This window comes from Mobula birostris, chromosome 6, assembly GCF_030028105.1.
Source record: "Mobula birostris isolate sMobBir1 chromosome 6, sMobBir1.hap1, whole genome shotgun sequence".
Taxonomy (NCBI): Eukaryota; Metazoa; Chordata; class Chondrichthyes; order Myliobatiformes; family Myliobatidae; genus Mobula; species Mobula birostris.
This window is the reverse complement of record NC_092375.1, coordinates 92,584,777-92,612,706: the sequence shown is the minus strand read 5'-3', so window position 1 is coordinate 92,612,706 and position 27,930 is coordinate 92,584,777. Positions and strand designations below refer to the sequence as shown.

Here is a 27,930-nt window from a genome sequence, read left to right as displayed (position 1 = left end):
GAAAACCAGAGCGGCCAGAGGAAGCCAGAGCAGCCAGAGGAAACCAGGGAAGCCAGAGCCGCCAGGTGAAGCCAGAGCAGCCAGAGCATCCAGAGCAGCCAGAGGAAGCCAGAGCAGCCAGAGGAAGCCTATGCATGCAGTGACAGGGAGAACATGCAAATTCCACAGGAGCTTAAGTCGGGAATGAAGCCACATTGCTGGTGCCATGAGATCACCCATAACAATTGAATAAAATGATCACATCTACAGAATCTCACAGATATGTTCCTGTGTAAGAAGATGCGACAAGTAGTGGATTCAGCCCAATACATCCTGGGCACATCCCTCCCCACTAACAGTAGTATCTACATGAGCTTCTGCCTCAGGAAGGGAGCATCTGTCACCAAAAATCAGCAGCATCTGGGCCATACCATTTTCTCAAAGCTACTGTCAGTCAGGAAGTAGCCAGAAGCCTGAAGTCCCACAACCCTAAGCACCACCTCAGTATAGTTGTACCACGACCACACTGTATTGCAATCGACTTTTTTTTGTTTTAACTGTGTTCTTCTGTAATTTTGTATAATTTATGAATGTTGCCCCCCCACCACCACTAATCCTATGAGCCTGTGATGCTGCTGCAATTAATTTTTTCAGTGCACCTAACTTGCACGTACTGGTGCGTATGATAATAAACGTACCTTCGACAGCTGTTGTGAATGTTGATAAAAATATACAATTTACAGTAACCCTTTCTGGATGGTAAAGGTTCAACGTAACAGTATATCGATGGCAATTAGTTTCATACTTACCTAAAATAATGAAGGGTATCCCCAGGAAGGTGGAATTGTACTTTCCTCCCATTAAGTTGATGATCCCTGCCGAGGTGAGAGTGGCCAGAGCCATAGTCACTAGACCCAGGAGTCCAAGCCAAGGTTTGCTGCGAACACAGTCTTGCATGGAACAGCATAGCATGGCCAGAATCCAAACCACCAGCAGGCTGGTCACCAGGTACCACTCCGAAACATGACTGCTCTTCTGAAAATCCTCCTTCAGCGATGAAGATGTAAATGGATAGAGCTTCAGCTCCTTATTGGATTTCTGGAAACTTTCAATGGTCTCGCAAAAAGTCGACTCCCACTTCTCCGCCACCAAGTCATTCAGAGAGTTGCGGGTTTGCAGGTAGTAAGTGATTTGCATGGCCCGGGCAGACTTCACCCGGTCTTTGTTTTGCAGAGTAACTCCTCCAAGCTGATGCCCGATGAAGACCTCTCGGCCATCTTTAAGGTAGGTATTTGGGTAATTGATGATGATTCCCGTGCGGTTCTGCACCCATGCAGCCCTGAGCTCCTCCAGCACGTGCACAATATCATCCAGAACGCACATCTTATTGTCCTTTAGAATACACATGTGGGCAAATGAGTAGTTGAAGCCCAACATTGGCACCTGAATCCGCGTCACAGATGAATGCAACTGGAAAGAAGTAAGAAGAGGTTGTGGAATAAATTAATAGGAAAGCAAACACTCCACATACAGTAATTCCCCATTCATTACATGAGCCTCTTCCATTTACATTGTGACAAACTAGATCAAATGAAGAGGCCAATAAACCGAAAGAAAATTGGGGCTGCAACTCTCGTTCAACACTATGAATCTCACTGGGGTTTGGCGATCTAGGCAGGGGAGTCACATCGGATGGCATCGTGCCCTGTCATTACGGCTAGAATTCAGCTGTGGTCTCACAAAGAGCCGCAGAGTCCAGAGCGCTTCATCACGCACCACTGACCTTGTCAGCAGCCGCTCACCAAATGCACAGCAGAGAAACTGGTCAGGCCTTCACCTTCACTTTAAATCTTGAATCCTGCCTCATATTTTCCCTTCTGCCCTCGCTTAAAGGAATTTGCACCGTAGGTAACACCTTCAGCACCTTATATTCTGCCTGGGTAGTTTATAATCTGACAGCATGAATGTTGAATTCACCAACTTCCAGTAAATTGTTTTCCGTCTGTCTCTTCCTACATTCACCCCACATCACCGTGTTTCTTTATCCCTTTCTACGCAGTCCATCTGCCCCTCCCTACCATTCCCATCTGCTCTCCCCACCTCCTTCACGGTTCTATGTTGCACCTTTATCCTATCAGTTTCGACCATCTTCAGCCCTTTGTCAACCCCACCCATCATCTCCTGGCCGATTTCCATTCTCTTCACCTGCTAGTCCTTGCTCCATCCCTTCCTTCCAGTTTTTAATTTTGGTCATCTCCCCCCTATCTCAGTCCAGAACCCAAAATGTCAGCTGTCTATTTCCCTCCATAGATGCTGCCTGACCTGCTAAGTTCCTCCAGCATCTTGTGTGTTGTTCCATTTTCCTGCACCATTGATCTTTTGTACTGTATCTACACAGAAGAAGCCAATATGCTTATAAGTTTCCAGTTATTGAACAAATAAATGTTTGCAAATGTATTTTCCTGATCTTTATTAGTGCCCTAGCAGCAGTGTTGAGAATATGATTAATAAATTTCCAAACCATCCCACAATCTGTGCAAGGCCGAGGAATTCTAGTGCATCACAATTGGATTGCTGGATGTCACAGCAGTGTCTACCAAAACCTGCTATAGTCATGGGCCTACCCGCTGACAGTGGACGGAGATCAGAGGGTTGCTGGTCCAAATCCAAAAGGAGCTCCATGTCTATGGCAGGGACAGAGACTGAGATTCTGTCTAGAGTCATGCAGGGGGGATGTTATGGAGACCCTGAAGGAGGAAAGGTTAAAATAGAACTTGCTCCGGTGAAGTTCCAGTTGTATAATGATGCTTTAGTCATTGTGAGTGCAGGGCATGTTGACGGCCTACTTAGTCTTTGCTGTCAGGCAATTTGCATGCCAAATAAACTTGGCTGCCTTAACCTGAGTAGGTGCCAATCTGCTCATTGACTGCATGCAACTCTGGAGCTGCTACCTTGATAAAATGAACACTCAACACATCAAACCTTGAGGTGGAAGGCTACAGCAGCAGAAGTCCACATTGGGTCCAATCCTGCACCTAATGAAGAGGCTACTTATAATAGGGCTTGTATGGAGGCAGCACCAGGAAGTCTGTTTATAGGAGAAAGCATGAGGTAGTCTGTGGAAAATAGAGTTAGCACTAGGTAGCCTATATGTAATGGAATTTGCACTGCCAACCTCTCTGTAATAGAGATAGCACTAGGTAGTCTACCGACGTGCAGCCTGAACGTAATAGGATTAGTACCAGGTTGTCTATATATAGCATTCTTATAATGACATAGAAGAAGGTTATCCATCCACTTAGTCCGTGCCAGCTTCTGGCATAGCCGAGCAACTTCACCAGCCCTGTTCTCCCTTGCCTTATTCCTCTGTAGTCCTGCAAACTATTCTCTCCTACACATCCACTAATGCATTTTGATCATTTTAGACCTTATCTGTACTAGGAGCAATTACAGTAGCCAATTAAACTGTGTCTTTAGGATGAGGGAGGGAACACATTCTATAATAGAGGGGTCATACAAACTCCACACAGTCAGAATCGGACCTGGGGCACTAAAACAGTGAGGCAGTAGCACTAATTGAAAAATAACACTAAAACACCAGTACATCCTAGGGATAGCACCAACCAGCCATATCTACTGGAGTTTACATATAGAGATAGTAATAGGAGTCTTCATATACTAGAGTTACCCACTATACAGCCTGTAAAGCACATATGTATTAGAATTAGCACCAAACTATGTTTATGCATATGCAATTTTGCGTTGAGATTTGTACCAAGCACTAAATACTCTCCATCCACCAGATTAGCAGAGTTGTCTGTGTAAAATTAGTTAATACTAAACAATCTACATTTAGCTAGAGTTTGCAGTTAAAAAAACCTTGCTTATAAAGTTAGCTGTCAGTGTCTTACATGTAATTAGAGTTAGGACTCAATTTAATGCATATATTTAGAAATTGCAGTAAACGATCTGATTTAGATTTAGCATCACATGACATTTGTATAATTAAATTGTCACCACATGATCTACATAAAAAGGAACAACATTACCTATAGGGACCACTTGGCCCTTCACTCCATTCTATCTTGCCTGATCTGCTCCCATTCAGATATCAATTTTTGCTCTATATCCCTTGGTACATTTACAAAAATCTATCATTGTCACTTTAAAAAATTCTAATTAATCCAACACCCACAACCACTAAGGCAAAACAGTTGTTGATTTTCCCTGTAAAGGCAGCAGGGAAGTGTTTCTGATTTTGTAAGTGACACAGAGTTGTACAGCATAGAAACTGGCCTTTCAGCCCAGGATGCCTAAGCTGACTATTGCCTATGATGACTATTTGGCCCATCTACAGTAATCCCATTTGCCCGCACTATGTCCATATGCCTTGCCTATTCAAGTATCTGTTTAAAAGCATCTTAAATTTAGTGACTGTGTCTACCTACTTTAAGTTAGCCCTAAACATAGAAACATAGAAACATAGAAAATATGTGCGGGAGTTGGCCATTCGGCCCTTTGAGCCTGCACCGCCATTCAGTATGATCATGGCTGATCATCCAACTCAGAACCCTGCACCAGCCTTCCCTCCATACCCCCTGACCCCCGTAGCCACAAGGGCCATATCTAACTCCCTCTTAAATATAGCCAATGAACTGGCCTCAACTGTTTCCTGTGGCAGAGAATTCCACAGATTCACTACTCTCTGTGTGAAGAAATTTTTCCTAATCTCAGTCCTAAAAGGCTTCCCCTCTATCCTCAAACTGTGGCCCCTCATTCTGGACTTCCCCAACATTGGGAACAATCTTCCTGCATCTAGCCTGTCCAATCCCTTTAGGATCTTATACGTTTCAATCAGATCCCCCCTCAATCTTCTAAATTCCAACGAGTACAAGCCCAGTTCATCCATTCTTTCTTCATATGAAAGTCCTGCCATCCCAGGAATCAATCTGGTGAACCTTCTTTGTACTCCCTCTATGGCAAGGATGTCTTTCCTCAGATTAGGGGACCAAAACTGCACACAATATTCCAGGTGTGGTCTCACCAAGGCCTTGTACAACTGCAGTAGTACCTCCCTGCTCCTGTACTCGAAACCTCTCACTATAAATGCCAGCATACCATTCGTCTTTTTCACCACCTGCTGTACCTGCATGCCCACTTTCAATGACTGGTGTATAATGACACCCAGGTCTCGTTGCACCTCCCCTTTTCCTAATCGGCCACCATTCAGATAATAATCTGTTTTCCTGTTTTTGCCATCAAAATGGATAACTTCACATTTATCCACATTAAATTGCATCTGCCATGAATTTGCCCACTCACCTAACCTATCCAAGTCACCCTGCATCCTCTTAGCATCCTCCTCACAGCTAACACTGCCGCCCAGCTTCGTGTCATCCGCAAACTTGGAGATGCTGCATTTAATTCCCTCATCCAAGTCATTAATATATATTGTAAACAACTGAGGTCCCAGCACTGAGCCTTGCGGTACCCCACTAGTCACTGCCTGCCATTCTGAAAAGGTCCTGTTTATTCCCACTCTTTCCTTCCTGTCTGCCAACCAATTCTCTATCCACATCAATACCATACCCCCAATACCGTGTGCTTTAAGTTTGCACACTAATCTCCTGTATGGGACCTTGTCAAAAGCCTTTTGAAAATCCAAATATACCACATCCACTGGTTCTCCCCTATCCACTCTACAAGTCACATCCTCAAAAAATTCTATGAGATTCGTCAGACATGACTTTCCTTTCACAAATCCATGCTGACTTTGTCCGATGATTTCACTGCTTTTCAAATGTGCTGTTAACACATCTTTGATAACTGACTCTAGCAGTTTCCCCACCACCGATGTTAGGCTAACTGGTCTATAATTCTCTGGTTTCTCTCTCCCTCCTTTTTTAAAAAGTGGGGTTACATTAGCCACCCTCCAATCCTCAGGAACTAGTCCACAATCTAAAGAGTTTTGAAAAATTATCACTAATGCATCCACTATTTCTTGGGCTACTTCCTTAAGCACTCTGGGATGCAGACCATCTGGCCCTGGGGATTTATCTGCCTTTAATCCCTTCAATTTACCTGACACCACTTCCCTACTAACATGTATTTCCCTCAGTTCCTCCATCTCACTGGACCCTCTGTCCCCTACTATTTCCGGAAGATCATCTATGTCCTCTTTAGTGAAGACAGAACCAAAGTAATTATTCAATTGGTCTGCCATGTCCTTGCTCCCCATAATCAATTCACCTGTTTCTGTCTGTAGGGGACCTACATTTGTCTTAACCAATCTTTTTCTTTTCACATATCTATAAAAGCTTTTACAGTCAGTTTTTATGTTCCCTGCCAGTTTTCTCTCATAATCTTTTTTCCCCTTCCTAATTAAGCCCTTTGTCCTCCTCTGCTGACCTCTGAATTTCTCCCAGTCCTCAGGTGAGCCACTTTTTCTGGCTAATTTGTATGCTTCTTCTTTGGAATTGATACTATCCCTAATTTCCCTTGTCAGCTACGGGTGCACTACCTTCCTTGATTTATTCTTTTGCCAAACTGGGATGAACAATTGTTGTAGTTCATCCATGCGATCTTTAAATGCTTGCCATTGCATATCCACCGTCAACCCTTTAAGTGTCATTTGCCAGTCAATCTTAGCTAATTCACGTATCATACCTTCAAAGTTACCCCCCTTTAAGTTCAGAACCTTTGTTTCTGAATTAACTATGTCACTCTCCATCTTAATGAAGAATTCCACCATATTATGGTCACTCTTAAAGATTAGATACTAAGAATTTTCCCCTTTAAGATGCTCAGCATTTTGATTGCCTTTTTGGAATTTACCTTCCAGTTTTTAACAACGTGCTTACTTGCATTCCTAAATCTCAACTGCCTCCTAACTAGTTGTGCTAACCCTCCATGATGGATTTTCATTGTACCCTTTTGGAGACACCTCTTTCTCCCTTATCGGAGAGAGAGAGAGCCTGTGGTATGTCAAATACCGGGTGAAACACCAAGTCTTTGGGGTAACTGCAAGTCTGTGTCCTTTCCATCGCTTTGCTCACACTTGAGTGCTCGTTGGCAGGTGCCAATGCTTTTATTTGCCAGTGGGGGGAAGGGGGATTATTGCTTGCTACTGCTTACGCGCGGGAGGAGGGAGCTGGGGGAGGGGGCTTTGGGTTACTGTGCCCCAATTACTAATGTGCCACAATTACTAATCTTTGGGGCACTCCTCTGTTTTCATGGATGGTTGCGAAGTAAAAACATTTCAGGATGTATCTTGTATACATTTCCCTGACATTAAATTGTACCTTTGAAACAACCAGGGTTTGACCAAGCCAAGTATAAAACTGTGTGTCCATTTTTAATGGCCAACTCTATCATAATCGACAATCTGCATGGGTCCTGAAGATCAGACCTGGGTCCCTGAAGGTCTTTCCCTCTGCTTGTTGACATCAGCCTTTTTGCTCATGTTTGCGTTACTGTGATTTTTCAGGAAATTGCTGCCAATGAGGGATCATCTGCTCAATCCCATCCCCACTGCACTTATCAGCTTCCATGTCTCTGAAAATCCTGACATCCTTATGGATCTGATAGTGAGCAAGAGGCTACCCAGACCTAACATCAAAATATGTCTTATGATGTGTCCCTTAGCACCAATTCACCCCGCAGCTAACAAAGCAAACTTAGGTGAGTGTCAAGCACTCAGAATATACTTAGCTAACATGCTTTCAGACGCAACCAGAAGCAACACTCACACACCACTCAGATGTCAAAGCACACAGTGGCGACCATTGCTCCAACTGCCTCCCCATTTATGCCTTTCTCCTTAGCATATCCTGAGCACACTCACACACAAAAGCAAGCAGCTGCTCACACAAATCAAAGGAGACAACAGCACCTCTCATACGTCCAGAATGACCCAAAATGCGGGCTGTCCATTTCCCTCCATAGATGCAGTCTGACCTGTCAGGTTTGTGCAGTATCTATCAAGACGAGAGATTCTTCAGATGCTGGGAATCTAGAGCAACACACACAAAACGCTGGAAGAACTCAGCAAGCCAGGCAGCATCGATGGTGAGGAATAGACAGTCGACATTTCGGGCAAGACCTTTTATTAGGACTGGAAAAGATGCCAGAATAGGAAGGTGGGGAAGGGGAAGGAGTACAAGCTGGCAGGTGATACGTGAGACTGGGTGTGTGGGAAGGTGGATGGGTGGTGATAGGTGGAAGAGATGAAGGGATAAAGAAGTAGGAATCTGACAAGAGAGCACAGAGGACCAAGGCAGAAAGGGGAGGAGGAAGGGGACCAAAGGGAGGTGAAGGGCAGATGAGGAAAAGAGGAGAGAAAGGGAAGCCAGAAAGGGAAGAGAAAAGAGGGAGAGGGAGAAAGAGTCAATGACCCTGAGAAGCTCAGAAGTGAAATGTCACCTCACCTATTGGGGTTCCTGAATGGTGGTGAGGGAGGATCTGTAGGGGAAAGTGTAGTCTCACTTGCAGGGATAAATTTCAGGAGGGACTAGTGGACGAGGAAGTCACATAAGAGAATGATCTCTGTGGAAAGCAGAGAGTTGTGGGGAGGGAGAGGAGGGAGAGATGTGATTAGGGGTGGCATCCTGTTGAAGGTGGCGGAAGTTACAGAGAATGATGTGCTGGATGTGGACGCTCATGGGGTGGTAGACAAACCATCTTGTGTGTTGTTCCAGATTCCAGCACCTGCAGTCTTTTGGGTCTCCATATCTCAAATATTTGCTGGTACCTTATCTCTTAGAGAAATGAACAGTCAGTCTATTTCAGTCTGAATGTGTTTAGCCAGTCTGTCCAAGAACACATTGCCCTCTGCCTGACTATGTCCTTAATTTTGCTTTATCGTTCCATTTCTCAGGAGACAGTTTCAGTCCAGAAACCACTTATGTTGCAAGAGTCTCGTTCTGCTCAGGAAAGGCAGAGCTGGGAAGACCCATGTCGTGTTATTGAGCTGGTACTACACAGCATCAACTTAAGTACTGAAGCCAAGAAGGTAGACGAGCTAGATTAGGGACATGTGTTTTTTAGGGGAGATACCTACCACTAGTAAGGAAATACAGCACAGAACTGGCTCTTCAGCAATGACCATCAAATATCTATTTACACTAATCCTCTATATCTCAATTGTTCTCTCCACATTCCCATCAACTCCTCCCAGATTTACCAACGTTTGTATTTATGATACTACTGGCAATTTGCTGCAGTCAAATTTTATTAACTAACATTTAGAGATACAGCACGGTAACAGGTCTTCCTGGCCCAATGAGACACACCACCCAATTACACCCATGTGATTAACTAATGTTCTTTGGAATGTGGGAGGAAACCAGAGCACCCAGAGGAAACCCACATGGCCATGGGAAGAAGGTACAAACTCCTTACAGGCAGTGGCAGGAATTGAACCCGTGTCGCTAGCACAGTAATAGTGTAATAACTCGATTGCCCTCGTAGTGCTGACTTAAACACCTACACAAAAATCATCTGAGATTCAGGATGTAAAAGTGAGATCTTACTTGTGAAACGGCAGCAAGTTAAGTAAAATACGTATTAAATTCAATATAGAATCATCACATGCCTAAATACACTAATACTAAAGATTATTCTCGCAATCAGTGTTAACCAAGGTAATGCACACACGCCACACTCCACAACTATGCCATGTAAACTCATGGCATAATGATATCTTAATTACAACAAGTGATCAACGTAATACCTTCTTCAAAATATATTTACTAAATGTTTACCAATATCAACAAAACTTAACTCACAGATATTGCTGTTTCAGGGGAAAATAAAGAATGGATGGAGATGGATGTGCTTCAAGTCGAATTCCAAATTAACCCATGTAAGAAATGATATAAAAATTAGCTTATGTACAAAGTGAACAATGCCTCGAGAAGCCACAACATTGAACATTGAGGTGAGGAAGAATTTCTATAGCTAGTCTCACAAACCGAGTGAGTGATTGTCTTGATCGCGAGGCCTTGTTGGACATTTGTATGTGGAGTGCTGCAAGTCCAGTTTGCTGGTTCATTGACAAGACCGATCGTGGGGGAGCTGTGTTGTCTTGGTTGTGGCAAGGTCTAGGCCCTCGCCACAGGGTCACCTGTTGTCGTCCCCCAGGGATGGAGATGCCAGAGGTGGTGAGAGAGAGATTAGTACCCTCAGTGGGTGTACTGGGATCCATACAGGTTGGGAGCTGGCTCCTCCGTAGGTGCTGCTCTCCAGTATTTGCTCGATACTGCCCTCTATTGTTCACTCAGTGGAAGAACAAGCTGGACCAGGATGTCTAACCATCAATCTACAGTCATGCCTCTCAGGGATTTGGGCTTTATTTTTTTTTCATTACGACTGCATGTTTTCCTGAAATCATAATCATATGTGCTATTTGTACCATGTGCAGTTTTTGTCGGCCATGTGTTTTGCACTCAGAGCAAAACTCTTTCATTCAGCTATGTTCATGTATGGTTGAATGATAATTAAATTTGAACGTGAACTCGACTGAACCCTGATCTCTGAGACTATGATGCCTGGGCTTGAGCAGCTGCATCCTTGCAGTTAGGCCAGAAGCATGGGGAATTTAATGCCCCAGGTCCTCGGATGGCACAACTGCGCACTAGAATCAGGGCCAATTATGGTACTGCAGTAGGGAGTCCACATGCTGATAAAGGTGCATGTCGAAATGTTTGGCATCTTGTTAAAGAGTCTGATGGAATGGAATAGATGCCAAGAAGAATGGGGGAGTTTATCTCATGCATCTCACAGTTCATTGCCACCATCACCATTTAGAGGCAGGTGGGTTTGATTAACACATGGGGCGATCCTGACAGAACAGTTCCAGTTTCCATGTGGAGACCACTTCCAGGCAGCCACAAGCACTGCAGGTTGCTATTCTTCGAGAACAACCAGGAGCATACTGCAGCCAATTCATCTGTGCCAGTTGTACAACCTGCTTCGCACTAGCCTCACAGAACACTGAGGATGTTCACATTTCGCTTCTCTCCAAGTCCTCCGACAACTCCCTCACCACAGCCCCCCATGCTGAGCAATAACAAGCACCAGCTCCAGAACTACTCACAGACATCTGTCCACACTCAGTCAAGCAGAACACAGCCGCCTGGCTGCAGGTACAGTCAGGGCACTGCATTGAAAAACAGCCTAACTGGAAGGCACTTAAATAGGGCAAATCTTTGCATAATTAGTTGATACAGTAGGTTTCTTTTGTCGTTATTATTTCAACATTGCTAATTTTTAAATGGAATTTGAATTATTTTGGCAATACGATTTTAGTAATAGGGTTTGCAGAGGCTTCTGAAGGAATGGACCAAAGCCCACTTATATAAGAAATTGGCAAAAACCATGTTGCCGTCTCTGCTTATCCTGCTTATCTCTCATTCTCATTTCCCGCTTCCACTTAACAAAATTTTGTCTATCTCCATCACAAATAATTCAGCCTCCACTGATACTTTTAATGGCTTCCACTTGAAGACAGATACAAAATATTTGTCCAAAGTCTCCAACGTTTCCTTAATTCCCATGATTAATTCCCTAATCTCAACCTTAGCTACTCTGGTCCTTTTTATATATTCATAGAAACTATTAACTGATTATGGAATTCTTTCGTGATATGAACTCCCGTCTCAGATAGTCCTTTACTATGTATTATTATTTAATACCATCTCATTACACTTAATCAGATCTAAAATAGCCTGTCCTCTAATTGGTTCCACACATATAGTTCTAAGAAGCTGCTCTGAATCTGACTCGCATATCTTTTAAGCTACTCTTACAAATCTCATTGTCCAAATTATGCAATGATTCAAGTAATTTCCCAATTCTTTCTTAATTAATTGCCTACCATACACTATAACCACCATTTGGAGCCTAGAGACTACTATCAGTGCTAACTAATTATAGCATTATAGAGCAATATAACATGATGCAGGTCCTTCAGCTCAAGCAGTTCATACCCACCATGTTGCCCATCCAGATAATCCCAATTTCCTGCATTCTTTACTGTCATGTTTTGTAACTTCAAAACAAAACTAATTTCAAGGAAAAAACGGAGAGTCTGAAATTTGAGTCTAACTTTGTGTTTACTTTAAGTGAGGCACACATGAGGTAGCTTCATGACATATGCAAGTCACTTATTTTCACATATAACATAGAATGCTTAATCAAAATATTCCTCAACTACTCTATAGACATCCACAGCATTGTAAGTTTTAAGATGTCTCATTCAGGTCTAAAGATTTAATCACTGTAGAGGATTTCTAACTCTTGTGGTATAATGTCTTTCCTGACAAGGGAAGGGGGGGATTACTCTGCTTGTATGAGTTGACTCTGCAGCTGCAGGAAGTGGTTCTGACAGCTCTGGGATAAGCTTCGATCATTGCTTCTCTCACAGTCCTGCCTTCTTTCTCTCTCTTTATCCCATGTTCCTTCTCTTTCACACTTTTCTCTTTCCTTTCCTTTTTCTTCTTTCTAGGATGTGCACCTTGACCTTGAGAAGGTGCATTTAGTTCACTTGATTATTGGCTTACTAATCCTTCTATTGCTCCCTTTATGATCTGCTCTCTGTTCTAGGTTTCCTCATCCACAATATCATCTGCTGACTCCTCTGTTTTGTATCTCCATTCACTCCTTTCTTTTTGGCATTCCATTCATCCGGCTGGGCTTTGGTCTTTGCATCTACTTTTACAAGCAGCTTTCTGCCTCCCACGTGAAGTTCATGCAATAACCTTAATGCACACGGAGTAGATTCTGGTTCTTTGTACTCACAAAAGCCGAATGCTTGCAATTTTCCTGAAGCTCCTTGAGCTTTCTTCCAGCTTAAAACCAAGCCACATTTCACAAGTAACTGTCTGATTAATATATCAAAAGCTTTCTCAGATATGTTGCCTACAAAAACTGTTGTAGTCAGACCACGTTTTGTCACTTCCACAATTCCTCTGAGCAGCATGGTCTTTCTTTTGTCCAATATTCTTTCCAAGTAGAGGCAAAGAGGTTGGCACCATCATCTGTTTGCTCTCTGCTGGGCAACAGTTCATGGTATAAAGCGTGGAGACAGCTGAGGCATCATACAGTACCTTTCTTAATTTACTTCAGTTGACTCTATTGTAGGGGATGTGGCATGCAAATAGTGGATGGATCTCCAATCAAGTTGTAGCTGTCTCAGTCAATCACATCCCCAGAATACTGGCCTTCCTGTTTTTACCACATACAGGCCAAATATGGCTTGTTGATTGTTGTATTTCACTGTTATTGAATGCCATTCCCACTGGAGTTATCCTTTAGAATAGAATAGAATATCTTTATTGTCATTGTTGTGGAGCAATGAAACACAGTCTAGCAGCTCAACATTTTGCAGCATGACAAAGAATATATACATAAAATAAACTCTAAAACCTCAGGAGTGCAGTCCAAAATGAATAATATATGGATGGGGGTGGGGGGGGTAGGACTATTGCACACCTGCCACTCCTGGAAGTGTGATGCATTTAGCTGCCGCCGTCTTAGGAGGGGGGCAGGAGAAGGGAAGGGGGTGTTATACATTTCACTGCTTGTGGGTAGAAGCTGTTAAGGAGTCTCTTTGTTTTCGTCCTTAATGCTCTGTGTCTCTTCCCAGAAGGTAGAGGGGAAAACAGGTGATGTCCAGGATGAGTGGGATCCTTTGAAATACAAGTAGCCTTCTTTTGAAGACTGCCAGTATAAATGTCTCTGAGGGAGGGTAACGTCGTGCCAATAACCTGCTCTGCTACCCTCACCACCCGCTGCAAGTCCTTTCTGTTCTGTTCTGTGCAGCTGGCAAACCACACTGCACAACAATACGTCAGGAGGCTCTCTATAGTTGTCCGATAGAAGTTGATCAGCAGGTGGTGAGGGAGGAGAGCGTGCTTTAGCTTCCTTAGGAAGTAGAGCCTCTGTTGGACCTTCCCCACCTGATAAGAGATATGGGCAGTCCAGGTGAGGTCAGCCGAGATGTGGACGCCGAGGAACTTGAAACTCTTCACCCTCTCCACCTCTTTCCCGTATATGTGCAGAGCAGAGTGCTCGACGCGCTTTGATTTCCTGAAGTCTACTATCAGCTCCTTGGTTTTTGTGATGTTCAAGTCCAGGTTATTATGACAACACCATTCTGTCAAATGCTGTACCTCCTCCCTATAGGCTGTCTCATCACAGTCTGATATGATACCTATTAGGGCAGTATCGTCAGCAAATTTGACAGTGGTGTTAGTGGAGTGAATGGTAGAGCAATCATGGATGAAAAGAGAATAGAGGATGGGGCTGAGAACACACCCCTGTGGTGTACCAGTGTTCAGGATGAGAGTAGATGATGTGTGTTCTCCCATCCTGACACTTTGGGGTTTGTTACTCAGAAAATCCAGTATCCATGAGCACGGTGAACTGCCAAGGCCCAGGTTGCTCAATTTCTGCTCCAGTTTGTAGGGGATGACTGTATTAAAGGCTGAGCTGTAGTCCACAAACAGCATTCTTACATAGGTGTTATCCTGATCCAGGTTTGTAAGGGCTGTGTGGAAAGCTGTGATGACTGCATCCTCTGTCGATCTGTTTGCACGATATGCAAACTGGTATTTATCAAGGTCAGCAGGTATGGCAGACTTAATATAAGACAGTATGAGTCTCTCAAAACATTTCATGATGATAGGAGTTAGAGCAACTGGGCGATAGTCATTAAGGCAGTTCACTGTACTTTTCTCTGGTATGGGTATTATTGTGGCTGACTTAAGGCAGGTAGGGACTACAGACTGTAGTAACGAGAGGTTGAAGATGGTAGTAAATACTCCCGCTCGATGATCTGCGCAGTCGTTAAGAATCCTTCCAGTCACTCCATCTGGGCCAGCTGCTTTCCTCGCATTGACTCTGTGCAGGGCGGATCTGACCTGGTGTTGGTGTAATTGTATTGGGTCATCCTTCTCTGTTAGTGCTGACTGGATGCCAGCTTCTCCATTCTGGCTGTCAAAGCGAGAAAAGAACTGGTTCAGAGTGTCTGGCAGTGTCCTGTCTGAGGAGTTTGTGACTGTACAGCTGTCCTTGTAGCCAGTAAGAGTCTTTATCCCCTGCCACATACATCTGGAGTTGTTATTGGTAAAGTGCTCCTCCATACGCTGTTTATATCTGCGCTTGGCCTCTCTGATGCTGCATTGCAGGGCTCTTCTTGCCTGCCCATAGGCCTGTAGATCCCCAGATTTAAAAGCAGCATGGTAGCATCATGACGTATGCAATTCACTTATTTTTGCATATAACCCACAATGCATTATGTAAACAAAAATGCTCAATCAAACAATATATTTATAATATTACTCAAATATTAAATACACATCTAAATATTTCCAGTTTCTACCAAAACTAATTCTATACTGTGATTTTTATAAATGAATGTCTTTTCTGACTTCCTTTCTGATTTCATCCTTTATTATCAGAGATACCCACTTTGTACCTTTTCTTCTAAATTTTCAAGTACAACAGTCCCTGTCAATGTAAGCATGGTCATCCATTGAATTACTTGAGCATGGCATTGATTCCAAGAGTAACAATATGCTGGAAATTCAGAGCAACACACTCAAAACGTTGGAGGATCTCAGCAGGTCAGGCAGCATCTGTGGAAATGAATAAACAGTTGACATTTTGGGATGAGACTCTTCATCAGTTAGAAAATCGTATTTATAAATTACTGAGGCAATGCATTATCATGTGACTATTCCATCCAAAGAACATACTCTTAGAATCAAGATTGTTTAATCATATTTCCAGTTCGCAAGTGTAAAGGGGAATGAAATAATTGTTACTCCAGATCTGACACGGGTCAAAAAAAAAACACAATAAGATAAAGAACAAAATAAATATAAAAACATAAGACAGCTTATATGCAGATTGATTATATGGCCATAAAGTGGTCCTGGCATGGATGCTACATAATCTCCTCTCTGATACAATAGGTCCATGAGCAGGTTGGGAGGGATCCTTCATGATGTTACTGGTATACATGTCCTTGATGGTGGGTAGGTTTGTGCTGATGATGTGCTGAACAGTTTTGACTACCTGTTGCCGAGCCTTGCTGTCTGCTGCAGTGCAGTTTCCATACTATGCAGTGATGCAGCATGTTAGGATGCTCTCTACTGCACATCTGTAGAATGATGTGAGTATAGATGTGCATAGTCCAGCTGTCTTCAGCCTCCTCAGAAACCATGGTATTAGTGAGCTCTCCCGATGGTGTATAATGTATTCGGGGACCATGAGAGGTTGTGCGAGATGTGCACACTGGAGTTTGAAGCAGCTTCCGATGTTAAGAGAGGTCTGAGTAGTACAAGTTCTCCTTAAGTTGATAACCATCTCCTCTAATTGACATTGAGGAAGAGCTAATTTGCCTGGCACTCTTCCATCTCCTCTCTGTAGTCCATCTCATTGTTGTTGGTGATGAGCCCCACTACTGTCGTGTCATCGGTGAACTTAATGATGTGCTTGGCCGTGTAGTCATGTGTGAGGAGAATGTACAGCAATGGGCTCAGCACACAGTCCTGGGGGCACCTCTGTTGAAGATGAGTGGGAGGGAGATACAGTTGTGCATCTTAACTCTCAGGTCTGTTGGTTAGGAAGTGCAACACCCCATTGCACAGGAGAGTATTTAGACCAAGGAGTAGGAGTTTGTTCACCAGTGTCTGACGACAAATGCCAAACTGAAGTCCAGAAACAGCACTCTGACATTAGTGTCCTTGCTTTCTAGGTGTGTCAGGGCCAGGTGCTATGGAGTCTGTCAGAGAGCAGTTCTGTCAGTCGTAGGCATATTGGTGAGTGTCCAGCGAGGCAGGAATGGAGATTCTAATAAGTAGCATCATCAATCGTTCAAAGCACTTCATGGTGGTGGGCAGTAGTCATTTAGTTCTGAAGGTGTAGTATTCTTTGGTATAGGGATAATGGTGGCTGATTTGAAGCATATGGGGACAGCAGCCTGGATGAGTGAATTGTTGAAGATGCCCGTGACAACACCAGTGAGCTGGTATGCACACTGCACATTCCCTGAGTATTCAGCCTTTGAAATGTAGAGGAAATTCACCCGAATGTTTACCTGACTGAGGTACACAAAATTATGAGGGGCACAGAGGGATAAACAGACAGAAATCTTTCCATTAGCAGAGGCACCTAGAGGTAACAGGGGTAAGGTAAATGGTAGGAGATTCAAGGGCATTATAGAAAGAAGATTTTGTTCCCAGAGTGATTGAAATCTGAAAAACACTGCCTGATGGGCTGGTGGAGACAACCAGCACTTAAGAAGTATTTAGATGAGTATAGCATACAAGACCAAGTACTAGGAAATGGAATTAGTATGATGTGATGACCAGCATGATAGATTGAAGGGGTCTGCTTGCTTGCTGTGAGTTTTATTGGTATTTCATGGCCCTCACCTTCACACATGCTTTTACTGACAGTCAGATATGCACAAATATACATTAACGTCAGGAGACGAACGAGAGATGAATTTATCCTGAAGGCCAAACCTGCAGTCTTTCACTAAATACTTTTTCTGTATGGCTGACTTTGTTTGTTCACAGTGAATGAGAGAAAGACATTGTTGCAAGGCAGAAATCATTTGAAAAGAATAAGTCTTTTTGGGAATGAGTTTTATTTCAGCCAATAAAAGAAAGGTGTAAGCAGAGAAGCCATTGTTGGAGTGAACCAGTGTTAGAGTGGGAGACTTTGGCTCAAAAGCTACAGCAAGCACAGACAGAGCTTCTAAATAAGCTTTTTCCCCTTCTTTCTATGTCTATTATTGCACAGCTAGTGAGCTGAGAATGGTCCAGAGCCTATGTTCTTTGTATGAGATACGGAAACTCAGAGAGACCTCCAGTCTCCCGGATAACTATATCCGCATGAAGTGCACCAAGCTTCAGCTCCTTAGACAGTCACAGTGTTAAGGAACTGGAGCCGCAGCTCGGTGACTTCAGGTCATACGGGAGAATAAAGAGGTGATAGATAGGAGCTACAAAGAGGTAGTCACCCCTTAGTTGCAAGAGGTATGTACCTAGGTAACTGTCAGGAGAGGGAAAGGGAATACACATTCAGTGCAGAGTACCCCTGTGGCCATTCTCAGTAATAAGTATTCCATTTTGGATACTGTTGGGGAGGGGGGCAGCTTACGAGGGGGAAGCCACAGCAACCAGGTCTCTGGCACTGAATCTAGCTCTGTGGATCAGAAGGGAAGGGAAGAAGAGGAGTGCAGCATTGATAGGGAATTCCATAATTAGAGGAGCGGACAGAAGATTCTGTGGACGTGAAAGAGAAATCCTGATGGTATGTTGCCTCCCAGGTACCAAGGTTAGGGATGTCTCAGGTAGGCTCCACAGCATTCTAAAGGGGGAGAGCGAACAGCCAGAAGTCATGGTGCATATTGGTATCAGCAACAAAGGTAGGAAATGGAAGGAGGTCCTGAAGAGACAGAAAGTTGAAAAGCACAACCTCCTGGGTAGCAATCTCTGGATTGCTGCTAAGCCACATGCCAGTGAGGGTAAAAATAGGATGATATGTCAGATGAATGCATGGCTGAGGAGTTGGTGCAGGGGGCAGGGCTTCAGATTTCTGGATCATTGAGATCTCCTTTCGGGAAGGTATGACCTGCACAAAAAGGACAGGGTACACCTGAACTCAAGGGGACCAATATCATTGTAGGCAGGTTTTCTAGAGCCATTGTGGAGGATTTAAACTAATTTGGCAAGGGGACGGAACCGGAATGATAGGGCTGAAGATGGGACAGTAGGTATACAAGTAGATGCAGTGTGTAGTAACACTGAGGAAGAACAGACAGATGATGGGGCAAAATTGCAGTCAGTGGGATAAGTTAAAGTGTAACAGGGGCCAAAATCAAAAAGGATGATGAATACAGAACTAAAGGTGTTATATTTGAAAGCACACAGTATACGCAATAAGGTAGATGATCTTATAGTGCAGTTAGAGGTATGATGTTGAGGACATCACAGAGTCATGGCTGAAAGAAGAGCACAGTTGGGAGATAAACATTCAAGGACATTCATATCAAAAGGACAGGCAGGTAGGCAGAGGGGCAGGCGGAGGGGCTCTGCTGGTAAAAAAAAATTAAATCAAATCCTTAGAAAGAAGTGACATAGGATCAGAAGATGTAGAATCCTTGTGGGAAGAGTTAAGAAACTGCAAGGGTAAAAATACCCCTGATGGGAGTTATATACAAGCTCCCAAACAGTAGTCAGGATGTGGGCTACAAATTACAATGAGAGATAGAAAAGGCATGTAAAAAGGGTGATATTACAATAGTCATGGGGGATTTCGATATGCAGGTAGATTAGGAAAGTCAGGTTAGTGCTAGAATGCCTACAAGATGACTTTGTAGAGCAGCTAGTGGTTGAGCCCACTAGGGAAAAGGCAATACTGGATTGAGTGTTGTGTAATGAATCAGATTTTATTAGGAAGTTCAAGCTAAAGGAATCCTTAAAAGGCAATGATCATAATATGATAGAATTCACTCTGTAGTCTGAGAGGGAGAAGATAAAGTCAGATATATCGGTAATACAGTGGAGTAAAGGGAATTACAGAGGCATGAGAGAGGAGCTGGCCAAAGCTGATTAGAAGGGGCACTCTCAGGGATGACTGTACAATAGCAATGACTGAAATAGGCTGCCCTCCTTGTTTTCCTGCCTTGAAACATTTACAATGCACTGGTGCACTTCATGAAAATGTTATCAAAATTCAGTACAAGCAAAAATCCACTGCAAAATTAAGCATGTCCAGAGTCCTGCTGCCCACAATACTACATTGCTGATGGTCACCTGATTTTGCACCGTGGAATTGAACACTGTCCAAATGGCAAATTCAATTTTCATGAACAGCACAACTGAAATTGCACTAGTCCCCAAGGTAAGGTTCCTGTGGACTCCATACCTCCTCAATTAGCATGTCTGTATTGTTACCATTACCTTTCTCAGATTGTTGAACTTTAATTATAACACATCTGTTTAATTACAACACCTACACTTTCACTGGATTGCAATGAATGATAATGTCTTTGTGTGCTAAAAACCCTGATGAACACAGTTACAGAAGGAGCAACGTCTGTGATGCCTGGGCATGAGGACGACTTTAATAAAGCAAGAGAGTTGTTGTGAATCTTCATTACCTGTTTTTCATAGCCAAGGAAAGCTTATTCTGTCTTTGAATGGTTAGCTTTATGAAAGCTTGTCAAAGGTTTCTATGTATTCAGGGCGAGGCTTTCAGAAGTATTTTTTGATGATGCCTACAAGAGCTGAAGTGCAGACTGGGAGTTGGGCAGAAATCTCTCTCTCCCCATGGTATTTTGGCATTTGAGATCAGGCATCTCTCCACTGCTGTCTGCTGCAAGTCTCCCCCTCCAGCACCTCAGACTTTCACTCCTAATCCTGCTGGATTACAGTCTCCACCGGGCTTTTATGACAGTTGTTAAAACCACACTCAACTGCCTTACTGGGTCTCAGACAGAAACCAAAGGAGGGCACGGACCCCAATTATCCGTCAAGATCTAGACCTCAGTGCAGTGTGATGGCTGAAACACAAACTATCCCTTAGTATTGATGATGAAATGTTTATTTCTCTCATGACAAGTTATACATTAAGGATAAAAAGACCCTTAGAATTCATGAAGAGCTCTGGTTCAGAAAGAGAGTCTAAAATGCAACAGTAGTGCATTCTACTGCTCCCTGAACTTTAAGTAAGTATGCAGGCTTTGCTCAACGTGATTGGGTCTACCCAAGGAAAAGTTATTAAATAGATAGCATTAGAGATCTATCTCATGCTGAACTGTCAACTACCTGTTGTAATAAGGCACAGAACAGCTGTAATGATTTGGAAGCTAGGAAACTTAGGGTAACAGTGGACTTAACATCTACAAAAGCATGGATATAGGCAGAAGCCCTGCCTACAAAAGATCACAAATTTCTGTCACTGTGACTTAAGAGAATCTTGGTTCTTTGTAAAGCTAGAGATGGGAGTGTAGCTTCTTAAATATTCCAGCATTAGGGTATGTACTTCTTAACACTTCTTCTCCTTTTCCATCAGAGGCCCTGAGCCTGTTTGCCCCGACTTCCCCCTTTCAGCTCACATGCATGCCCACATAAACAGCCATAGCAAGAAGACAATGTACAGGAACATATGGTGGTGGTGTGTCTGTCTCCAGATTCACCTGCATCATTCTTTAGTGTTTTAACTAAAGCACAAAACATGACCCATTTTTCTGCCATTGCTTAAAGGAGCATGGTGCAATTCATCTTTCCATCTGTACTCCATTCACCAAACATTCTTTAATCTCCTCACTCCTACTGGGCAGAAGATACAAAAGCCCAAAAGCACAAACCGCCAGGCTCAAAGACACCTTCAATCTGTCACTTGACTATTGAACAGTCCCCTAGTATAATTAAATAAACTCTTGATCTCATAACCTACTACGTTATGGCCTTCTCTGTAACTTCTACCATCTCCAACAGGATCCCACCACCAAGTACATCTTTCCCTCCCCCCCCCACCCCACTTTCTACTTCCTGGAGAGATCACTCCCTATTTGACTCCCTTTCCATTCATCTCTCCCCACCGATCTCCCTCCTGGCACTTACCCTTGCAAGCAGAATACTGCTACACCCGTCCTACACCTTCTCCCTCACTATCATTCAGGGCCCAAACCATCCTTCCAGGTGAGGCGACACTTCACCTGTGAGTCTGTTGAGGTCATCTACTGTATCCAGTGCTCCCGGTGTGGCTTCTTGTATATTGTTGAGACTTAGCGTGGATTGGAAAACCGTTTCGCTGAGCACCTACGCTCTGCCCACCAGAAAATGCAGGATCTCTCAGTGGCCACCCATTTTAGTTCCACTTCCCATTCACATTCCGACATGTCCAACCATTACCTCCTCTACTGTCGTGATGAGGACACACTTAGATTGGAGGAGAAGCACTTTATAGTCCGTCTGGGTAGCCTCCAACCTGATGGTGTGAACATCGAATTCTCAAACTTCTGGTAATCTGCCCACCCCATCCACCTTCACCATTCCCCATTCCCATTTCCCTCTCTCACTTATCTCCTTGCCCGCCCATCACCTCCCTCTGGTGCTCCTCCTCCTTTTCTTTCTTCCACGGCCTTCTGTCCTCTCCTATCAGATTGCCCCTTCTCCAGCCTTGTATCTCTTTCACCAAACAACTTCCCAGCTCTTCACTTCACCACTCTCTCTTCCAGCCCCTGCCCACATTTCAGCTATCGCCTTGTATTCCCCCCTCCCCTCCCCCCTCCCACCTTCTGACACTGACATTTCTCCAGTCTCAGCCCAAAGCAATGACTGTACTCTTTTCCATAGATGTTGCCTGGCCAGCTGAGTTCCTCCAGCATTTTGTGTGTGTTGCTGGAATTTCAAACATCTGCTGATTTTTCTCTTGTATGTTATGGCCTTGCACCTTTTTGTCTGTCTGTACAGCACTTTTACTGTAACACTTTATTCTACACTCTGTTATTGTTTACCCCTGTACTATCTCAATAGACTGATGGGAAAAATGATCTGTATAGATGACAAATGCAAAATAATTCTTTTTCACTGTACTTTGGTACATGTGACGATAATAAACCAATTTACCAATTTAAGCTTCAAATACCTGCCATTCACTGGTCTGTGTTGTAACAGGAAGTGCACTTTATCAAACTGCACAATTCGCACAAAACAGCAATGCATTCAAGACTTATAAGGAAAACCACTGTGTTTTTAATGGTACAGTATTTAAAAGAATTACATCATTTCTCTTGCTTTCTCTCACCGTTTAGGAAGTACTCCACTTTACCTTTCTTGGGCCCAAAATGAATTTGCACTTGGTCATGACAAACTTCATCCATCTACCTTTAATTCATTAATGTATCTTTACAATTATCTTCTTAACCTATATTACTTACTGCACTTCTTAAATTTCTGTCACCTGAAAAATTGGGTACATAATTATTTAATCCTATATCCAAGTCATTAACAGGATGTTAAAACTTGAGACGCAAGAGACTGCAGTGTTGGAATCTGGAGCAACAAAGAATCTGTTGGAGGAACTTAACAGGTTCAGCAGCAGCTGCTGGGGGAGCAGAATTGTAGACATTCCAGGTCAAGATCCTTCATCAGTACAGAGAATAGGCCTGAAGGCAAATTGACTTGTTAAGTTGTGATAATAAAAACCATTTTACCATCAAACCATCACAGATGCTGCTCAATCTCCAGAAATCTAAACAGGGTCTCAAATATTATCTTCCCTTTCTATTCTCAGTCCTGATTAAAGTCTCAACCTGAAACAGTGACCATCAGAATCACAGATTTATAATCAGTAACGTACAGTTGCAAGAAAAAGTTTGTGCACCCTTTGCAATTACCTAATTTTCTGCATTAATTAAACTAAAATGTGGTCACTCAAAGCTGTTACGCAGGTTGACTCTGTGGTTAAGAAGACATACAGTGCATTGGCCTTCATCAACCATGGGATTGAGTTTAAGAGCTGAGAGGTAATGTTGCAGCTAGAAAAGGACCCTGGTCAGACCCCACTTGGAGTACTGTGCTCAATTCTGGTTGTCTCACCACAGGAAAGATGTGGAAACCATAGAAAGGGTGCAGAGGAGATTTACAAGGATGTTGCCTGGATTGGGGAGCATGCCTTATGAGAATAGGTTGAGTGAACTCGGCCTTTTCTCCTTGGAGTGACGGAGGATGAGAGGTGACCTGATAGAGGTGTATAAGATAATGAGAGGCTTTCATTGTGTGGACAGTCAGAGGCTTTTTCCCAGATCTGAAATGGCTAACACGAGGACACATTTTTAAGGTGCTTGGAAGCAGGTACAGAGGAGATGCCAGGGGTAAGTTTCTTACGCAGAGAGTGGTGAATGCATGGAATGGGCTGCAAGCGGCGGCGGTGGAGACAGAAATGATAGGACCTTTTAAGAGACTCCTGGATAGGTACATGGAGCTTAGAAAAATAGAAGGCTGTGGGTAAGCCTCGGTAGTTCTAAGGTAAGGATATGTTTGGCACAGCTTCGTGGGCTGAAGGGCCTGTATTGTGCTGTAGGTTTTCTATATTTCTACGTATTTCTATGTTTCTAATCTTCATCTGTCATAATAATTGACAAATACCATCTGCCTAAAACTCAAACAATTGTACTTCTTCTCGTCAATACTGAGTAAACTATTCAAACAATCACAATCTAAGTTCAGAAAAGTATGTGAAACTCTGGGATAATGCCTTCTACAAAAGTTATTTGGACTCAGGTGTTCCAGTCAATGAGATGAGATTTGTAGAGCTGCCCTGCCCTATAAAAAAGACACACAAAGTCAAGTTACTGACAGAGCCTGCTCTTCTCAAGAAAGATGTGTTTATCTGCACCATGCCTCGATCAAAACAACTTTCAGAGGACCTTGGAAGAAGAATTGTAGAGATGTATGAAGCTGGAAAAGACTATAAAATCATTTCTAAGAGTGTTCGTCAGTCCACAGTCAAAGAAATTGTCTACAAATGGAGGAAATTCAGTACTGTTACTACTCTCCCTGGAAGTGAACATCCCGCAAAGATCACACCAAGAGCACAACATGCAGTGTTGAAGGAGATAAGAACCTAAGGTTAACAGCAAAAGACCCACAAAAATTTCTAGAACTTGCTAAAGTCTCTGTTCAAAAAAACTTGCTAAAGTCCACTATAAGAAAAACACTGAACAAAAATAGTGTTAATGGAAAGACACCATGGAGGAAACCACTGCTCTCCAAAAATGTCAGGGTAGTGGTCCATCACCTGAAGCCTAATAGAGCTGGATGATGCAACAAGACAATAATCCGAAACGCAAGAGTAAATAAACAACAGAATGGTTTAAAAAAGGAAGATCCATTTTGCTGAATTGGAAAGAGATTAATCCTCCTACCATATTTCATTGGTTTTCACAAACTATGTTGTGTTTAAATTTGGAAAAAATTATAAGTGTTGTCTATGACCCCTCCATTAAATTCGAAAAGACTTGGAGGCCATTTATTCAGCATTTTCATATGATGTAGGATCTATCTCAATCCTCTACGTTGAGATTCTGCCAACAACAGAGGTATCAAGGCAAATTTAAAGATGATGTATAAGCTGTGTCACCATCCGGATGCTATTCCACTCACTCAATTATTCCAGAAGTTTACTTATTAAATTTAGCTCCAGATTCCAGAGTCTACAATTGCTCATGTCTCCAGATTTATAGAACATAGAACAGTACCGACCCTTCAGCCCACTATGTTGTGCGGCCTATATAAACCTACTTCACAATAAATCTAACCCTTCCCTCCTACACAACCCATACCCTTCATTTTTCTTACCTATCTAAGAGTCTCTTAAATGTCCCTATTCTATTGTCCCCTACCATGACCCATAGAATTGTATTCCAGGCAACCACCACTATCTGTGTAATAAAACTAGTTCTCCTAATTTCTTCATCATTCCTCCCAATCAATTCCTATCTCTAATCAAAAAATAATTACTTTTTTCAAAAGTTGGAAATCAGCTAGAACGTGGGAAGTTCATTGTATCCAAACTTTTTCTTCTTTTCCAATGCTGAATTAGGCTTTCTGTCAGACTTCTTTTTAAAACACTTTTCTGATATTTTATCCCTAACCCCACTCCAAAAAAGAACACTTTAAAGTTGACAATTAACATCTTATCAATCATTATATCATCTCCATCTGTTCCCAATGGACCAGTAAGTCACTGAGTCAGTGCCAGAGGAAGTCTCACTTCTGGTCGCAAGCACAAATAATACACATAGAGGATTACGAAACACCGGAGGAATTAGTGCAATTGCTGATACTCAGGGATGTGCTAGTCCTGGGAACCTCTAAGTTTCCTTTTCTCTATGATTGATTTTTTTTCATATATTACACATGTAGTATTTTACATATTCAATTTTTTTCGGTGCTTAATATTACTTGATTTTAGCATTTATTTTGAGGTCCTCATTCCTGTATCTTTTCTCCAGTTCATTGAATGACTTCTTTTCTCAGGAGTTTGCATTGATCACTTCTTTTATAACACAGTCTACTTGCGTCACATCATTTCTTTAATATAGTAAATATGTTGAAATGAAGCATCACCAAATGTCGTCAATCATGGCTCACTTAGCGGAACGTTTGCCTCTGAATCGCGCTCCGGGAATTTGAACTCAAAACATGAGTTGACATTCTGATGCTTTACAGGCGATGTGCCAAGTTTTCAAGGCAGACTTCTTTCATTTGGTTAAACTTGTCTGACTGATCCTCTTTACCAAAAAGGTTGTAGCTCAGAAATTGCTGTGAGGTTGTTGCGCTGAATACAATGATTTAGTTGTGGACCCATCACTGCCATCTTCATAGCAGCGTTGGCAGTGTCATTTTTGGGATCAACATTAAGTCAGGGGTTCAAGGATGAGAGGGGGGCACATTTTGGAGGACCATTGGTTAGTGATGTTTCGCCAGAGGCTTGGACTTTATGTGGAAGAATGAAAAGTCAATGAATCGAGAAGTCAAGGTTTTGAGGGCCATCAATGACTGAGATGTGGGGTCAGCTGAGCATGGTGGATTGAGGCCAATTATGGAGGGTTAGGCCATGGATTAAACAGTGGGAAGATAGAAATGGGTGGAATTGGAACCTGAGCAAGAGTTTTATGGCCTGGGCTGAGCATAATCGTGGCATGGATCATCTGAGCACATCAAAGGGCTGGAGTCTGATCCTGGGCTCATCATGTGCATGGGTGTTATAGGACTCACTGAAGTTGAATGGGAGGGTAAGGGGAGGAACCAAAGTGTAGATAATTATTGGGACATTCTGTAGTGTAGGATTTTGAACACTGTCGATTAAAGACTACCCATACCAGGGCACTTCTGTGACGATAATATAAATATTCTTGGAAATGATATAAGTTCATGTTAACTTATTTTTGTCCTCATCTTGTAATGCACTGTGCTACTGCTGCAAAATGCTAATTTTCATTGTATTTATTACCTATGTATGTATGCCTCTGACAACAATAAACGTGAAGTGGAAGTGAATCAAGGGAAGGATGTCACTTCATGCACTTCAGTCACAGAATCTCAACTGAATGCGACTGGTCAAATTTCTTGGGTGATATAATAACCAACACCTCATGTTCTATTCTGAAACAATGAGTGATTTTCCAACACCTAGTACTGGAAAAACATCCAAATTTCTAGACCCGTAAGCTAGTATAAGGGTTTTTTTTGGCCTGTGTGAAATCCTGAAAAATACTCATCCCTCAATTAGCATCACAATAAACACAATTATATGGTTATTATCACATGCTGATATCAGGTGCAAATTAATGCCACAGTTCCTACGTTACAAGTAGCAACACTTCAAAAGACAACATAGCAAAAGCACCTCAAGACATCTCACAGTAATGCAACTGAACAACTTTTAGCATTCAGCTGTATGGAAAGGTGATAGAACAGAAATCCAAATTGAGGCAAATTTCACAAAGCAACAAAACTGTGAAGGTTTAGAGAGGAATTCCAGAGCTAGGGACTGAAGCAGCTGAAGATACATCCACCTGCACAGGAGTTTTTTTTTAAATGGAGCTGTGCAAATAGATGAGAACTGCAGCACAGATCAAGTCAAAGTTGACTGTATAGTCATTTGCACAAGTACATATATGCACAGGTGCAATGAAACTTATAGCAACATCATAGGCATGTAACATCAGATGCACACATTTTCAAGAAAAATATAAACTGTACACATTTTACGAGAAACAACACAATTAGAACAAAAAAATTACATTGTGTACAAAGTGGTCATAGTGTTGCTATACTAAGGCTGTGATTAGGGTTGTGGAGGTTAGCTCAAGAACTGAACAATTGAAGGGTGAGAGTTATCCTTGAACATTCCAAACTT

At 42.7% G+C, this 27,930-nt stretch overlaps 1 protein-coding gene across 2 annotated transcripts in view; it reads right to left on the bottom strand.

Moving 5' to 3' along the window:
* The window catches only part of ptchd1 (patched domain containing 1), an 88,487-nt gene that overhangs the window by 43,020 nt on the left and 17,537 nt on the right, over positions 1-27,930 (bottom strand). The window contains exons 1-2 of one of the 2 annotated variants that reach the window (XM_072260851.1): positions 2,302-2,371; positions 789-1,449 (exon numbers count right to left, since the gene is read on the bottom strand). In XM_072260851.1, coding sequence (XP_072116952.1) covers positions 789-1,416 — 628 coding nt within the window. In that variant the 5' untranslated portion in view covers positions 1,417-1,449; positions 2,302-2,371. Of the gene's footprint in view, positions 1-788; positions 1,450-2,301; positions 2,372-27,930 lie in introns of those variants that run through there. The other variant, XM_072260850.1, reaches the window with a different exon arrangement.